The sequence below is a fragment of the Galleria mellonella genome, unplaced genomic scaffold (assembly GCF_026898425.1).
Source record: "Galleria mellonella isolate WM207_F2 unplaced genomic scaffold, CSIRO_AGI_GalMel_v1 utg83, whole genome shotgun sequence".
Taxonomy (NCBI): domain Eukaryota; kingdom Metazoa; phylum Arthropoda; class Insecta; order Lepidoptera; family Pyralidae; genus Galleria; species Galleria mellonella.
The window spans coordinates 2,665,269-2,684,816 of record NW_026442162.1 but is presented as its reverse complement, the minus strand read 5'-3'; the positions used below and the strand labels follow the sequence as shown (position 1 = coordinate 2,684,816).

General features: G+C 32.4%; 1 protein-coding gene across 1 annotated transcript in view; it reads left to right on the top strand.

Annotated features, from left to right (window-relative positions):
* The window catches only part of LOC113517112 (protein Wnt-1), a 30,313-nt gene that overhangs the window by 4,510 nt on the left and 6,255 nt on the right, over positions 1-19,548 (top strand). The window contains exon 2 of the mRNA XM_026901692.3: positions 11,014-11,276. Coding sequence (XP_026757493.2) covers positions 11,014-11,276 — 263 coding nt within the window. The remainder of the gene's footprint in view (positions 1-11,013; positions 11,277-19,548) is intronic.

Below are 19,548 nucleotides of genomic sequence, written 5' to 3'. Positions count from 1 at the left end.
GCTTGTCCTATTAAGGCTTTTAAATAAATGTCTATTCTAAATATTTTTAACATCACATCTGAAACTTTATCTCTCACACTCGCTGTCAAGAGAAGTATGTCTCGTGTTCATTGCAACGTACAAATACTCATACAGTTTCACTTGTTTGTGTACATAATTAGTTTAACATAGTTACGGTACGAACATTAATCGGAGCACCTAATACATATTACCGGGAGAAGGGGTTGTTATGTTGGGGGAGGGTATATTGCTCCCATATGTAAATATTTACAATAAATTTATTAAAAAAACAATAATAAAATAAATACAAAAAACCTTTGATAGCAATGGGGACTAACCTCCCCATTGCTATCAATATACCCTATCAGGTCGATCTCCACGTAGTTCCCCCTGGAAATTTACATGACAAATTTATCGTTGAATTCGACACAATGGGCTATCTGACCTATCACCTCTCACTGGTACCACGCCAGTATATACCGATAGAATAGGCGGCGTTATCATGCCATTTTTACCCATTAAAAAAAATACATATTATAATTATAATCAGGTAAGTTTAGTTTTTCAATTTAGAATTTAAAATATATTTTTACTATTAAATGTTTAAAAATATACAAAATGAAATAGAAACTATTTTTTTTATTTATATTAATTATATTGCTACTAAAAATAATGATGTTATCAATTGAATTGCATTTTATTTGCGTCATAGATATTCATGTAGTAATTCAATATGATTGAATGAATTAATGAACAGGTGTAATTTATTTATATTATACAAGATAGGATATAAAACAATACAAACAAACGGAATGCACTAATTGACCGGGACAAAAAGTAATGTGTGTACTTCTCTATCCCAAATACACATATTATATAAATTTTTATGACCATTTTTGAACTGTTAAGATGATAAGAGGTTATGTAAAAAAAGATTATGTAATTTTAACATTTTACATACTAATAATTATCCGCGACTTAGTCCGCGTGACTGGGTATTGTTGATTAACAAAGATAAAAAGTAGCCTATGTCGTTTTACATACCAAATATTACATATATACATAGATAGATAATTTATTTGCATTACTTTTATTGTATTATTGTATACTGAATTCCATAATCATCGCTTGAGACATTTAGATGTCAAGTGGTAATAAATAGCCATTTTCACATTAAGAATACTAGCTATTTTCTGCGGCTCTGACCGCGTGAAAAAGTATGAAAAATATTGTATATTTTAAGGTTGGATATAACCTATTCTTGTACCAAATTTTATTCAAATCCGTTCAGTAGTTTTTGCGTAATCGACTAACAAACATTTGTCCGCACGTCTCACAAGTGAAGTTCTTTTAAACAATGTTATTTCTATAACATAAAAATTACTATAATAAATAAATGTATTGAGAGAGAATAACATAATTATAAAGGCAACGAATACACAAATATTTGATTCATATCGGACTCGCTCTTAATCGTAATACCGTCGCGCAAACGAAAGATTTAATCAACAAACACATGCACCGCCGCAGTGAATTGAACAAATTCTTATGCTTGCTAATATTATAAATGTGGAAGTAACTCTGTCTGTCTGTTATGTTTTTACTATTGAATTAATGAATCTACTAAACTAATGACTGATTAGGGGAGGGGTATTGTTAGTAATGGGATCTAATTGTCCCATTGCTAGCAATATAATTTATTAGGTTTTCCTGGAAACCAACGTGGTTATGATGATAATAGTGGTAGTTACCAGTAATTTCCACGCTTGGCAGGCAGGTAAGCAACTGCAGTTAGGATTTTTGTGATCTTTTAAAAGGGACGCTACTGCCCATCCCTCAAACATTAAGTTCCCTTAGTCATCTTTTAAGACACCTACGGGAAAGAAAAGGGTAGCCTATTCTATTTTTTTTATACAACTTAAAATGGCAAACAAGCTGACGGCCCACCTGATGGAAAGTGGTAACCGTCGCCTATAGACATGAGCAGTACCATGGACATAACAGAGTATACTGTTTCGCCCATGATACCCTCCATGCGTTGCCGTTCCTGAGGACTCAGGTGTTATTCCTCTGTACCCTGTAAATTCACGCCATATCCCACCCTTCAAACCGAAACACAGCTATGCAAACACAATTGCTTCACGGTAGAAACACGAATGGGACAGAGGTACCCAAGCAATCGACTTTTGTACAAAGTCTCCCTCTGGTCTATGCCCAGACCACACAGCTTAATGGTGCTTAATTCTTGTGGTATTCGTCACGATTGGCTAACTGACCTGCTTTCTTTCTCACCTATCGTTTCTCAATGCTGCCTCGCCAGTATATACCGATAGCGCAGGTAGGGTTACCATTTCATTCACTCGCTTATTAAAAAAATAAGTAATGAATCTATGATTATATTACATTGCGTCACCTTTCGATGGTTGTCAATTAAATTTCCTCACAAAACAAACATTTGTATTTACAAGTATCTGTGTTTGTATGTCGTGAGTAGGTATATTATTTGGTTTAGCAACCATGTTTATTAGTTATTCAGTACACACAATACAAGACTTTGAGACAATATTTTGAAAATAGCGCTGCATAATTTTAATGTTCACAAAACAATATGGAACTAACAGTGAAATAAAGCTTATCAATTGCAAAAGGAATTATTGAAATCAGTTGAAAAATAAAAGGATAAACTTATAGACGAATTTAGAATTTTCTCCTCTTCTTACAAAAGGGTTTCCGGGTATTTTTATCCGAATATTAAAGAAAGATGCTGTCTATTTAAACCGGCAGCACACCAGCCTTGCGTCTGGTGTAGCGCGTGCGTCATAGGCGGCGGTAGTCGCTTACCATCAGGTGAGCCGCATGCTCGTTTACCCCTGTGTTTTAACCCATTAGAAGTCAAATAAAAAGTACTGCTTCTTTTTTTAAATATTCTTCATTTTCATACTAAAATATGAGCATAGGAACACAAAATATGAAAAAAAATTCAAATATAGTAATTTTTGCGAAGTTATGGGGGTGTACTCAATTGAGTACACTGACCACCTCTATATATGAAATATTTCCAAACACGCCTTTTCGACACAAAATGTTTTTAGGCACTTTTTACACTATCAACGCACTCTTGAATGACAAAGGAGACACCGCAGCTGTTTTTCAATTTTAGTAGGATAGTGTCCAACTCCATCTTGGGAAAGACCACAGACTATTGATGCAGCCTGACGCGATCTCTTTGATCACCTTGGCATAAATAATATCGTGCGATGTGACGACGAAACATGAGTTGATCCATAGGATCATCGTTACTCATCACATGTAATCACCAGGCATTAGCATTAGCTACGTCTAACATGTAAGTGAACAACACCTACCACCACTTTTTAGACACAGCAATTCTATATAATGAAACAGACTGGTCCAGCTCATCCATACCTCCCATATTTTTGTTCTACGTTTGGAATAAACGTGGCATCGTCATGTCCATCTTTTCCTTCTTTATTCGACACCATCACTTGACTGTCTCTAGCGGTTCAATGGTATCCTAGTTAGTTGCCATGGTACATACACTGTTATCTTTCCACCTTTCCAGTAAAAGTTCACCTGTTTTATCAAACCTGTAGTCATAAGTGGCACGTTCTTTCTTTTTCATATCCTTTGTGCTAAGCCTAAGAACTTTTTTAAATCAGAAGAATCCAGTCGAAGTTCATGTCTATTGTGTTAATGAGTGTATAATTGGCTGTGTTTTCTATAATCATATCAATTATATCATTATCAATATTTTTTTCCAATATTTGTACAGAATTGAGGCCTTTCAGCTGTTCATAAATAGTACTCTTCCTGTCATGGACTTCAATAGTACTCTTGGTTGGCAAAGAGTATGTAGGGGAACACTTTCGCTAGATCGGGTTCGAATTCGAAGTGCCAATCCACTTCGAATTCGATCTCGATCCGAGTAGAATCTAGTCGTATTCTTTTTGACGCCAGCGGTTTTTCATCACTATCGTCGTACGAGCTGTCTTACGTATCGCTCCTTTCGGTATGTATCCTTTCGGTATGTAAATATCTCAATAATATCAGGTACGTCTTGCGGTATGGGACATGTCGCCATATCCTCATCAGTGCCTTCCTCTTCATCTGTCACCGCACTTGGATCAAGTGGGATGCTCGCCAAATCATATTCACCCTTATCGCTTTCTTCTAAAACAGCTTCAATCACTGCTTCAAGCCTCTTGTAGCTCGTTCGAGTTATAAAATGCTTTCTTTTTATTGTTAGGAATCTGAAAAAAAAAACGGTTATTTTACTTACTTATGTTGTCATTGTACTCAACCGAGTACACCAACATTTACATGGCTCTTGTTTTATTTCAGTTACAAGTAATGATTGCATTATTGTTTATAACTTATCCTGATACGTATTTTATACTAATGAAATGAAAAAAATCTATTTATAAACAGTAATTATTAGAAAATAACTTAAATAATAAACTTACCTCCACAGTGTCTCGATGATACAACTTCAACTTACACTTTTTATCATAAAAAATCACACTACCCTCGTAATATTCGTCAATATACTTGCACAGTTGATTGATAAAGTAAAATAACAAGGTAGGCTACGATAACTTTACGCGATCTGTAACTGGCACTTAAGTATATGCCTGTACTCAATCGAGTACAGTGACTTCTAATGGGTTAAAAAAAGAAAGATTTTGCATCCTTTTTTAACCGACTTCAAACAGAAGGATATTTTGTTTTCTTTTTATCTAAAATGTTATACTATATAGTTTGGTCCTATATTTTTTTTTTTCCAAAATCGGTTCTGTTATTTAGTTTTTAAATCAGAATAACTTGTTTTGTCACAATTAAAGGCTTTTTGTGTTATACAATCTTAAATTATCAAGTGTATGTATATATATAAATATAGGGCTGATTATCAAGTTATTTATAGGTTTGTCATTTATTAATAGTAACAATTATCAATTAAAAGTAATCTAAAAGTTCCATTAAAATTATTAAGCACTATAATTCGAATGCTATCTACAATTAAACTGACAAATATAATTTTATAATCTCATTTTTATAAAGTATACGTATCTGTTAAGGTCTTAACAGACGAAGGATAGGGAAATAAAAATTTCCTTGTGTAAGCCTTAATATGTTTTATGTCACTATTTAAAGTTATAAGTTCGGATATTTTAAATGGTTTGTAAACATGAAACATGTCGCTGTATAAAGGGTGATTCATTTTATTTTAAAATAAGATTTAAAAAAAAATTCAGAAAGGTAATTTTTTTTGAGCAAATTTCTTTCTTAAATGAAATAAATAGGTTTATTTGGTTGAAATGTGGTGTACGTAAATGATCTTATAATATAGTATTAATGAATAGAGTTTTACATATTATGCCTTATGTAATGGCATGCAAACAAATATCATAATTTATTATAAAAAAACAAAAATTTTATTATTTAATTATAATTTGTCATTTATGAAATTGTTAAAGGTACAATTCATAATTCTGTATTTTATGGAAATATATTTTTGTCACAACATATATAATAATTATTATCCATTTCTATAAAAAGTTTATCACGCATATATAGTATATATAAATATTTGTGTTGTTCGAGAATCGAACCCGCTAGTACTTGAAGGCGAGGCGGTGTAATCGCAACACCACCAAGGCCATCAAGTCGAAATCAAGCCAAAATATCTAGTTCACGCGTCGGCGAATGAAATCGTTAGCATTAAAAAGTATATATTGCCACGCCTTAGTAATTCGTATGCGTACCGCGTAGTCCATATTACATTACGCTCAGAATCGCGTGCCGCGTCGTGATAACCCTGATAACGCTGTCCATTATAATAAGACACATTTGCTTTTTATAAAGTGTCCACTTGTATTCACAATCCCGCCGCGACCGAAGAGGTATTGGGTTTCGTTACACTGGCCGCGCAACTTTGTTATTTTGACGCCTTGTCGGACGTCAACAAATTAAATAATAAAGCCTTATTCGTATGCGAGATGCGTTTCTCGTATAAAGCCGTCCGTATAAGAGCGTTCATACTTCAGCTCACCGAAGTGTTTTAACGTTGCAATTAACAATTAAATAAAAAAAAAAAAAGCAATTAAAGAATTTTCAATGTTTCTTATTGATTATTTAAAAAGTATTCTGCTAACGAATTGAAATCTTATTTGTGATAGTAATTTTGATAGTAATAAAGTATTTGAAGAATTCCAAAGAGAAATATGAAGTGTATGCAATGGTTTTAGTAGCAGATAACGTATTATCTGATGAACGTTTTAGTTCGCTAGCAGATCACTTTATTTATTACATATATTAGATTAAAATATTTTCTGCAAATCCATTATTCCACATTCTACTATATTGGCATGTACAATATAAAATTTATGCCCAATTGTTGTTTAATAATAATTTTTAATTAACAAATTTTTAAATAATCGAACCGAAACATTGGATATTGTACAACTGATTTTGAAAATTGACACATAATTGTGACATTGGCATGCTTTAGTAGTGTCGCAACTGAATTTATTGCGATGCCAAAATATTTGTAAGTACCATGTGTGCGAGTCACTTTGATCACATAGCTCGTAGAACCGATAACCGATGTAGAAAAAAATATTCTAAAGTGGAGACCCTGTACGGGTAAACGCAGTGTAGGACGACCCCCCCCCCCCCACTAGATGGAGAGACGACCTCAAATATCAGAGTCAATGGATGCAGGTAACTTAGAACCGTTCCTTATGTCAGTCTATGGGGAAGGCCTTTGTTCAGCAGTGGACAGTGAATGCCCGAGATGATGATAAAGTTAATGATGAAGTATGCGATTGAACAGCTTAAACCCTAATTCGTAAAAACTAAAACTACTTACAAATCTATTTTAATTATTAGTGTTTTTTAAAATAATCCCCAATTTGAAAGGTGACAATCTTCTTTCAAATTGGGGATTTAGCACAAAAGAAAGAGACAAAACAATTCAATAACTGAAATAGGTTTATGAGACGTTTGACAGTTTTATGATTAAAAGGGTAAAAAAAAATTAAGAGTATTTAAAAGATTTAACTATAGTCTAACTTTAATGATTTATAAACTAATGAAGAGATATGTTGTTTCTAAATAGCAAATAAAGCTGACAGTCCATCTGATGGAATCAGAAAACAGTTTTAGTTAAGGTATTTGCCTCTCATTTTCTAACTCTTTATAAATATTAATTAATGCAAACAAACAACAGAATTAAAGTACAAGAACATTTTATTCAAAATATTCCTTTATGTTTTATTTATACTTAACTAAGTTAAGTACTTGCTACAAACGAGAAAAAAAAACGCACCCAAAACTCAAAGATGACGTTTAATTGCCACAAAGAGACACAAAGCGCACCAAAGACAATATTTGTTATTTTGACACATTCACACAGACTTTATCTCTGTGCAAACATTACGTTTGCCCGTGAAAGCCGTTCAGGGATTTTTTCCCGTGATATTTGGTTTCCTACCAGCAATATGACAAGTGCGAAGGACTTTTTTTTAAGGACAGACAAGTATGGACATGCGTGGTTTTTGTTTATTTATTGCACCCACAGACGGATTAAGTTCGTTTAAAATATGAGTATAATCAATATAAGCGCATCGCTTGATGCATCGGAATGTTTATAGACATATAATTAAATATGCTAAAGTTAATAAACTGAGATGTTTATTTATAATTAATTATATTTGTTTTTCCTTTACGTATTTTAACTAACGTATATATATATATTCCCACGGAAAGTATAAAATAAGTCTACAGTATTGTCAAAGGCGACTAAGGGAACTAAATACTCGAAGAATGGGGGACAGCGTCCGTCTTAAAACAACACCAAAGCCTAACTGCTGTTGCCAACCCGCCCTCCAAACGTGGCATCTACTGGCTAAACCCCACTTCTGGGGGAGATCTAGTTAATGATCGGTATGATGATGATAATTAATTTTTCTGCAAATTTAGCCTTTCAAATCCTGTTATAATAGTGAAATGAGATTTATTTTAAATTAATACATTGATAGCTTTTACACGCGACTTTGTTCGCGAGACCGGGATATGTTCACTGACTGAAATAAACGCCCTTCTCCATCTCTTAAATATATATATGTATATCAAATTTCATAGTAATAAACAAACAAACATTTCTCATATATCATATAACTAGAAAGGTTTCTTAAAACACTCAAAATACAATTTTACGTCAAACAACTCGTCAGCGTGGTAATAGTAGATTAAAATTCTCCTCTTATGGATAAAACCCCATACCCAACAGAGAGAAGAGGTTCCTAATTGAACACATAGACATAATATTTTATTTTAGTCGTGTAAAATACCATGAGTCAATCTAATCTATATATAATATCACTAACGTCTATTAAAAATAATTTATGACATGAAACAAAATGGCAGAAATAAATTTGTTTTGTATAGTATTCAACAGTGTAGTATAAAAATGACCACACAAGTTTAAATTAGATAAAAAGCATTAAAAACTAATAAACTGGTCCGTAATAATTCAGTATCTAATAAAACTCTGATGCATAATTGTGAACTAAATCAAGATTATCATAATGTTAAAGGATGGTGCAAATCAACTAGGAATTTATCTAAATTTTTCCTTCATTTGCACTTTGAAATAAAGTATTTTTATTTACTGTATTATCATTATTTAAAAAATTCAATATTTCTCACTATACAATTTTTTTCCTTATTTTCTATTTATAATTAGGTATTTTATCTAATGATATTCGATACTTGTAAATATGCATTTCCGATTTTGAAATGAATATTGCTAAGTTTACTTTTAATGGTAAAATTATTTTGTCAAATTTCAAGTTCTATAAGTAATAGCATTCAATATCGTTAAACGTGTACTTTGTGATACAACCTAGATATTATTTTAAATAGATATCGCAATTACTTTAATATATGGCAAGGTATCGATTAGAAGTTTATGAAGTTTCCTTCAGCGAAAATGTAGAGGACAAGCTTTATAATAAACATTATAGAAAGGATTTAGTGGAGAATCAAGTATGCTGTGATTATAGTTATTCCGTTCCATTCATATTATATTTGAACTATTTGAGCAAGTAGGTAATAAGGTTGAGCAGCAATTTTTCTTCAATAACGATATTAAATTTTTTATATGAATCGTGTCGTCTATGCTGAAAATATAGCAAAGCCTCTCCTAGTTTATATATTTGACATTACGATACTTCAGTTAACTGACGTGTTTAGTTTCCAATTTTTAATTACTTGGGTCGTCTAATTTTCAATTGGGGTACTTGCGTCATCTATCTTTCTCTATGCCTATGTCTAAAACATTGTCTCGCGTCTCTATTTCAATTCTCTAAGGAAATGAGAATTTCCGACGAACACGTTCATATTTACGTAGCACTCGACTACAAAGAAAGGCAAATAGAAAAGTAATACGTTTACTAGGGCGCAGAGCGCGAGGCACGGCGCGCGGTGCAGTGTGTCCAGTTTTTTGTGGTGCCCTGCCGAGACGGTTCCCGATTCCCGGTTCCCGGTCGGGACGCAGTTAATATCAACAAACCGCAGCATTGCCAGATACGATTTTGTTCTTCTCCCCAAATTTATTATTTTTTCTCTAATGTAACACAATTTTCTTTATCTTCACCCTATCATAAAATTTTAAATTATTGCTCATTTGTACTACGTTTTACCCACGTATTAAGTATTGTCGATGGAAAAATAACAAACATTTAAGACGAAATTTTTAAAAATCTTTCTTAGCCATACTTACGTTATAAAATATACCTATGATTCAAATTTCGGCTTCCTAAACTTAATATGGACTATGTTTTGATAGTCAGTCAAGATTAACGTTTTTATAAATATACGAGATACAAGTTTTGGCTTTACAAATATCAAAATTCTCCATACCGATTTAAATTTTCCTCAAATCTTTCTCCGGGAATTACATTTCCCTTAGACAACACTTTTTTACCCAAAATTGCGAAAAAATACCCAATCTGGCAACGCGATCGCGCCGTGATCTCGATCGCTCTCCGCAGCTCTCCACTCGTGTTTACCCACTCGGCCCTCAAGGATTAATGCGCGTCGCAAATATTTATCTAAACGTCTGCGGATTGACAGTTCGGACGTCAATTGTTTGTTGTCTTTACCTTTTCAAATGAGCATTTCATTTGGAGTTGAACCCATTGCCTTAAGTGGCGTTCTTGTTATGTTTACTCATTCAAGTTTAGAGAACGCGCGGGCATTGTCTTTGGCGATGTGCGATGTCGAAACTTATACTATGCTTGGATACTCTGTAGTTTTTATTCTATCATAATTAGACTAGCAATCGGCCCCGATTTTGTACAGGACCAATTATCTACTAGTTAATTATTTAGAACTATTAATTACCTGGTTATCCCTCGTTTAAAGGTGAAAAACGTGTCGCAACATGAATGTGGACTAAATAATGGTCAGAGATTGATAACTATTATAGTCTCCACTATCATTTTTTAAATATTAGCAGCCGTAGAGATATGGATAATATAAATAATAATAATATGTATAATGGTTATGGAATTAAACAAAATAATTCTAATTAACTAATCAGGGGATCTCCGTAAAATAATACTTAATTTAGTAAAAATACAATTATCTACTTTCATAAAAGTATAATTAGGATATACACAGAAATAACTATATTTTGTTTGAAAAGTGAGAAAGGGATGATACATAATACTAAAATATTGTTCACGCTCTTCACTAGAATCTGGCATACAAAGTCGTTTAATTATGCTAAGAACACAAACAAAAACCAAATTTACATAATAATTTACAGTGGCAACATATTTATTTTTAATAGTACATTATACAAATTACAAATAATCTTACAAACCAACCATTACATGAAATCCGTAGTAAAATCCACCACGTGGTTTAGAAGAAATAAGACTTTGCTTAAATACTAATTAGAGATAACAATTTCTTTCTTTGCAGGGGTATTGCAAAAGCCGGTGAACCAAATAACCTGTCACCAATATCGCCTGGAGTACTATACATGGATCCAGCAGTGCACGCTACATTAAGACGGAAGCAGAGAAGACTTGCCAGAGAGAACCCTGGTGTTTTGGCAGCCGTCGCCAAGGGTGCTAGCATGGCGGTCACCGAATGCCAACACCAGTTCAAATATAGAAGATGGAATTGTTCCACAAGAAATTTCTTGAGAGGGAAGAATTTATTTGGCAAGATCGTCGACAGAGGTAAGTAGATTATCGGATTTGTTAATGATGACTAAATATTTGACATGGGTACGGTTACACATATACACATATCACGCACTCAAAGCAATATAACAAAAATAAAAATGAAATAGGTATATGAAGAAAATAAGACGTGTTAATCTTTACTCAAATCGATGTCTGGCCATGACAGAAAAATACAACAAAGCAACAAGCATGAATAAAAGAAACAAAATTAACAAATTACTAAATACGAGTACTTAGAGTTAGTCCGCGATATTTAAAAAGATTAATGAAATCCAGTTTCAAATTTACAATTTAACCCTGCAAAACGCAAAGAAGACAAAAAAGATTTATATATATATATATTTTTTTACTCCTAATTCCGGCTACAAAGAGTAGCTACAAATTAAATCATATCTTTAGTTGGCAACCCTTTTAAAAGATTTTATCTGTATTCAACAAGAGGGTAGCGAGTCGGGGGCACATTATAAAGGGCTCATCAAGATAAAACATCCTGGATCAATTACACGAGACCGAATGACGTTTGAGTTCCCGTTTCTCTCTTTTTATTTATATTTTGAATGTATTCCGTTTTGAAATTCTCTTTTAAACACTTCATTATCTTATTATAACTCAGGGAGTTTAAACAGCTGATTTTCGTATATCTACATTATATGTAAACTTATTTTTTTACCTATACACGAGTATATATTCTATTTCTTTCATAGAAGACATATTTACTTACTAACAAATAGAAATTATCTGTAGAGAACAGATATCTTTTCGTATTAATGTAGAATTTAGTAAGATCTTTTTTTTTCGAAAAAAAAAACATGTTTTTTACTACATTCGTAATCGTACTAGCGTGAATACATTTAGTTGAATTGAATGGATGTAGATAATATCAATAGATACAAATCAGCGAATAGATCTCCATTAGCTTCACAATATTAGTAACACAACTATTTATATTTTAAACGATGTGAAACGATAATTTGTCTGTAGGTATACATTGATTTAAGTTTAATAGAATTTACAATTTTCATTCTTTAACAGAATATTTAAAAAAAAATATGTTTTTTGTTTGCCTCTAAAATCATACTGCGAAGTTTAGTAAAATTAATCTTGTCCGAACGATGCAATGCCTTTTAATTATTTGGGGGTAAGGTCGAAATTTCCTTGACCTTGAGTTGTGTTGACAGCAAAGTGTTATTTGTAGTTTGAATCAGGGCTGTCCTATCTCCGGTGTCCGATTACGATTCATTGTATGCGATACGGCTTATTATGATTTTGCGAACATCTGTTCTTTACACATTATTCGCTTTAATAGCACAAAAAACAGTTGTGTTTCACGTACTGTTTTTTATTTTGCTTTTTTTTAGCAGAGATAAGTACCTAATTTGTGTAATCGAAATACGAAATGTTTTTTAATAGTTCTTATGATGTATATATTATTATGAATAATCTAAAAAAAAACATACAACAACAAAAGATTTACATGGATCGAAGTTCACCGCGCCCGCATTAGGGGGTTATCTCAAAAATTAAGAGCGCTCGCCCCCGTATCTCGGTCTAATTCGATCTCATTCCGAATTCGACTCGATAGCGATATCGAGACGATGTGGTACGGACGGTGCGCCGGTTATTGACCCTCGCTTCTAATACGTTAATGAATTGTACAAGCGCCTTCATATTTCTATTATTTTGAATGCACTTCGAACTTTTGAAGTCATATATTTTTTTTTAAATATCACCTAATCGGATGTGTGGAACAGAAACTGGAATATAGTGACACACTCGATTTAATGAATGTTCAATTAAGTAAATCGTTACTTGTATTATAACTAAGGAAGTGAGTTTTTTTTTAATGGATGATAATGGAATGGTTACCCCGCCTGTGCTATCGGTATAGTATCGGCGAAGCACCAGTGATGGATGATAAATGAGGATGAAGCAGGTCAGTTAGCCCATCGTGACAAATTCAACAAGAATTGTTCATGATGGTTTCCAGGGGGAACCACGTGGAGGTTAACCTAATAATAATAATATATTGCTAGCAATGGGGCTGTCAAACTCCATTGCTAACAATCCCTTTCCCCCCTAAGGAAGTGAGTTTGTTTGTCTGTTATCGTTTGGTACTTTAACGGCTTAGTAATTTTTTGTGAAATTTACCATATAGGTATATATAGTATTTAAAATGGATAAGAAAAATGATGTTGATGAAAAATATGTGAATAACAATAGTATTAACACATTATTTATTTACATAGCTCTCTGTCAAATCAAGTGGCTGATAGTTTATTAATACAAATTAAGTACAATTTTTTTTACAAATAAATGTCCCATTAGATGCCGTATCAAATGGGGCATTAATTATTTAAAAAAAAATGCAATAGATTTGATAGTGTGCCAGACTAACCTAATAAATAGTTCGTTGTCAATAGTCCATAAAAGGTTGAATTAATTTCAATAAAATTTGGCAATAACTTAAACCCCTTCTAATATATTAGCAGAGGGGGGGAAGGGATTGTTAGTAATGCGGGCTACCAGTCACATTGCCAGCAACACACCCTGTCAGGTCGACCTTCCCCCTGGCGATTCCCCCTGGAAATCATCGTGCTGAATTTCGGATATATTCATCACAATGGGCTAACTGACCTGCTTCTTCATTATCCACCTATCATCCCTCACTGGTGCCCCGCCAACGTATACCGTCAGCGCAGGCGGGGTTACCATTACATTATCATCCATTAAAAAAAATATATTAGTAGATACTTTAGAGTGGGATATTCTAACATCTCGGCAATGCAGAGTTCTCGACCTTACGCAAATTACTCATAAAATATATTTTTTAATTAGTGCAAATGTGTTACGATACGCCATTAAAAATTAAATATTCATAGAATAGTTTAATTAGTAACAAATTGCAATTAGATTTATATGTTTACACAATATTAAAGTTTATGATAAAGAAAAAAAGCAACTCGGGGTCGACATAGCCTCGAGGCGAATTCAACCAGAATAAAATGCGTGAGTGAACAGGTAAATCAAAAGAATTATTAAAATAAGGCTCGAATCCAATTATTTATGTGTCCAAAATAAAGTATTTAACTGGAACAGAACCAATTAAACTAAAAAAAAAAACTTTATGACCGTTACCACTGGCCGTTAATTCAATCATTTATCATCTAAACTTAAATCCCAAACAATGTCACACAACATAATATTTATACCATCATAAATTCCTTTGCCAAGAACAGAAATAAATACTAACAGGTATAAAATAGAATAGAACAAAATATAAAAGCTAAGTACCATTTTTCTAAATTAAAAGCCAGATACAGCACGAGTAGGCATGGGCCATGGGACCACCATCGTAATAATTTCACTCGATAAAAAAAGCAAGAAGGAGATTACAAAATTTATGTTATATGCGTGTGCATTTAGAGCATATTACTTTATTAAGGGCAGGCAGGGCGGGCGAATCGCGCGGCCCCATATTACAGGCCAGACGCAAATATGCACGATAAACTTTTTAATACATTGCAATTACGTTCATTTGAGTAACGCATAAAAACGTACAACCGGCCGCGGCGGGGGACCGCCATATCTCGCTACTTATTAAAGAAAAAAAAAAACAACAACAAACCAACCTGAATATAGAAATGTTCATCAAACACGATCTGTATAGATTTGTTTCGGGACATAATTACATTCTGCGCGCACAAAGACCTCCTGGATGGGACACGAATAATTACTAATTTACACGTTGACACTCCATTGACGCGTCAGACACGACAACTTCATTTCATTGTGGCGTAAACCTCAAGGATCGTATTAACACAAATGATGACAACGGCACAATAGTTTGGCCTTTATTCGACGTACCATTGTCGCCCCGAGAATAGAAAACTGTATGGTCCGGGATCCCGCGGCGTGCCCCCTGCGGCGTAGTTTAGCGACGCGACTCTTCTCAAATGAGTCCACGGAAGCCAGGTTTACACCTAACATACCTCCTAATAGCAGGTAATTTGGTCAATAAAGCCCCTTCTTTTTTCACATATATCCTGTTTTGGCGTATCTCTGTTAGCCCCCAAGATTCCATCGTCGTGGGTGGATAAAACATATAAAACGATCGACACCGAAAATAAAACGGATATAAAATGACCTCGATGAAATATTTAATGCTTAATTAGATAAGCGTTTTGGGTTTTGTGGCGTTTGAATTGTTTTCGAGATAACATAACGTTTTGTGAAACTGAAATGGGACGATTAAATGTCGATGTAGTTGCGGTGACAGCCGACGTGTTGCTCCTTTTTATCGGGCGATGCAGCCTCTTGATATTTTCGATTTTATTGTTTACGAACAACTCACTTAAAACGAAATTATTTTCGGTGTTTTTTTTTTCTCGACTTTCAAAACAAATGTCAATTGTGTGAATGGGCACTGTGAGCCGAGGTGGTGGGTAGTAGCGAGTGGTAGCTGCGAGCTCTTTGTGCCACTCACAATGAGTGATATACGACCGACGTAATTTCGAATTGTCGCAGTGAAGCTTCGGAACGCGGACTCAATGTGAAATTATCACCCATACACGGCATAACGAAAATGAATTATTGCTTTTTATTGGCTCATCTCGCATCAACAATAATATATGTTAGTTTCCCAGTAAAAATCAACTTCGCTGTTCTATTTCTGTACTTCAATAGCCATAGAAAACGTAATATCATTAAATTAACGAACGGATAAATAAATATATACAGAATAAAATTGATCAAAACATATCAAAGTGATTCGTCTTTTTGTACATTAAATATCATTATGTTCTTGTAAAAGCCTGTTTAGATACGATACAAATAATACGACGTCAATGACTTCATCATTTGTCGATAAAGCTGTCCGATAGAGCGATTTCTAAACCGGCCAAACATCTTATTATAAAACGGGTGATTTATGGCTGTTTTGAGTAATTACGTCTCATCAAATTTGAATAATATAAATTCGTCATAAATAAAGATACGAAGGATGCGATGCGCGAAACTCTCATAAGTCAATCCTTCAAATTAATCTTGTGGTAACACCTCGTCGTGATGACTTAATGCGGACAGGAACATATTTAATTAGTGCATTAATTTTGAATTATTTAATGGTTGTTCTCTGTGAGGCCAGGTGTTCGTCAAATGTCAACAGTGATTAAGTTTTATTTTATCGAGCGGATGAGTGGACACGAGGTTGGATTTACGAGTTTTTGACTTTTATAAATTTTCAACGCCTCGCCTTAACTGCCAATCCGCTGGAATGGAATTATCGCTCGCTGCTCGCGTTGTAAACCGACTTCGGGGCCATTTATTATCTGCACAGATAATCCACAGACAGCACTTTATTATCAGTTATAATAATAATTTACTTTTATAGATCCACATTATTCTTGTTTGTTCTTATTTGACTGCATTTTGATGGGGCGAAATGGGCCTAATAAAATAATGGCGCGCCTTAATTATGCTAATATTTTATGTATGTGTTTTTGAAACTGAAAAGTTATAAAACTAAGTATTCTGTTTCCTTGGAGAAAATTGGCCCAACAAAAATAGAAAATAGCTAGTCGAAGTGTTTAAATATGAAGTAACTAAAAATTTAAAAAAAAATCATTCAAATAAAAATTATGAATGAATATTCATTTGTATTTGGACTCGAATATATATACATATATAATACACAAACATAAAATACACATACACAGGGACAGAAGTTTCAATGCATGATTTTTTTAGATTCAAGTTAACGTATGTGATCTTTTATATTATATGTCTAATTATCTGTCAAGGTATATTTAGGTATGTCAAGGACCCCTATATAATTCTCATAAAAACAATAATTTTAAAACGGGATAACGAAGTAAACAATTGTAAACATTCTTAAAGATAAATTAGTCTAAAGCTCTTTTAAGATTCATATTTTATTTTTTAAGTACATTTAAAAATATTAATTAAAAACAAATAACAATCAATCAATTGCGACTATTAACATAAATAAAAAAATATTAAAAATTCCTGACAAGTTACTTTTATTATTATTTTCTGCTTTCTACGAGCTCAGTAAAATGCATCTAAGTATTAAAATTAAATACTTAATTTTTATTGTACACAATCGGTACAGGATTTGCATTGTGTGGGTGTCTAATTAGGCCCATGAAGGGAATTACCATTATGTATAATACCGTGACTAACGCCCACTCTCGGCTGATGTCTCTTTACATCTGTCATAATTTTTCTACGTCGCGATTTATTCGCAAAACGCGACAATCCGATTGTCGGTCGTGAGCTGGTCCATTATAAATTATTCGATTATTTATTTATAGTAAAATAAATATTATTATATTGTTTATTTTTACCTTATATGCAGGTATAAACGGTTGTCTATTATTCTGTAGTGTTCATCTAAAATAATTTGAATATCGATCATATCAATACTATCAATTTAGTTTTACGCAACTTAATAGATAAGTTTAATAAATATTAATAAATTATATTTAATAAATAGACTAGTCTAATAGATATTATAGTAAAATAAATATGATTTATTTTAACTTAATATAATTCGTTATCTATTATTCTATAGTGTTCATCTAAAATAATTTAAATATCGATTAGCCACGATATTATGTATATCGATACTATCGATTTAGTATTACGCAATTTAATATATCTATCTATATATGTCTATACTTATAAAATCGTCTGCTCTGAATGATTATCAACACATAGCTAAAACTTGAAAACCGAAATAAGCATGTTTATTTTAATTTCAACTTAAAAGGGAAACACAATATCACACGTACGAAACCACGTACAGTAAATAATCTATAAAACTTAACAATACTTTTCGTTGTATCGATTATATCGATAACTAGTTTAAAACAATAAGTATTATATCGCTTAATAATAGTCATGTATATCGTATTACGAAAAACTTTGGAACTTACTTCCACATTCTGTATAAAATTCTAGAACATATTTCTTTATGAAACTAGCTTGATATACCTACCTTCTGTATATTTTTCAATTATATCAATTTATTTATTTTTATTTGCCTTATCATTTGAAGATTTACTTAAAGAAATTTCGCCAATTGTCAATCTCTTCCATGGTAACAGTTACAAAACTAATTTTCTTAGATACAATAAGATATAAAATAAATAAATAAATCACTACTGAACGATGTTAAACAAGTTATTGAGGCTTGGCGATGATTCATCGGCTAGACGAGCCTTAAACATTCTCACAGACCAATTAAAAATTATTTCCAGTTGTCGTTTATACATATAATTGGTTAGATAGTAGTATTCCGTTAGATCATGACTAGATAAAGTAAAAGTAACGAAATAAAAATCACAGCGGGTATTTGTAGACATCTGTCGCTGGACAGATGTTTAGACACGAGTGCTATAGTAGGAAGATGTTGATGAAAGTATATTGAAGGTTATGGCCATATGGCATATCCATGCTAGTATATCTCATATTTAAATGGTCTATCTATATGGATAGAAGTCTACTATGATTTTAGATTTTTTTTTAAACGCTTTTATAATTATGTTTCTTAAATTTTGCTCTATAAAAAACATCGACTTCAATCGTGACAGAATTAGTTTTTTTATTACAGAACCAACTATTGAACTTATTTTGATAAAATTTCTATGAATTATCCTTTTAAATAAAAAATAATGTTCTAAATCGATTAAAAATAGTAACCGTTACAAATAAACTTTGTCATAAAAATCATTATTAAAAACGGGTAAGGATTAGCGTAGATATCGCCTATTATACCTACACACACACACACACATATATATATATATATATATATATATATATATATATATATATATATATATATATATATCTATATATATATATATATATTCTTTCTGGCAACCACTTTAAAATTAAATAAATAAAAATAATTAAACAAATTGAATTCTTAAGTAAGTGGAAAATTATTAAATCTATAACGTTACTAATTGTATTATGCGACTTTCCTAGCGAGAATTAACATTAAAATTATACCGTGTCTCAATTTTGGTTAAAATATATCTGTATTCTAACTTTAATTCATAGTAGGCATGTAGTTCTTATGCACCTTTAATATCATTTTATAACTTCTATAGCTTAGTAGCCAACGTTTCTGAGCAGTAGAAATATTTTTTCGATAGCACTTATTTGGGATAATATTAAGATTGGGTCATTGGATATCTTGGAGTTATATTTTACAAAAAAAAAAGATTTCAATTGTGAC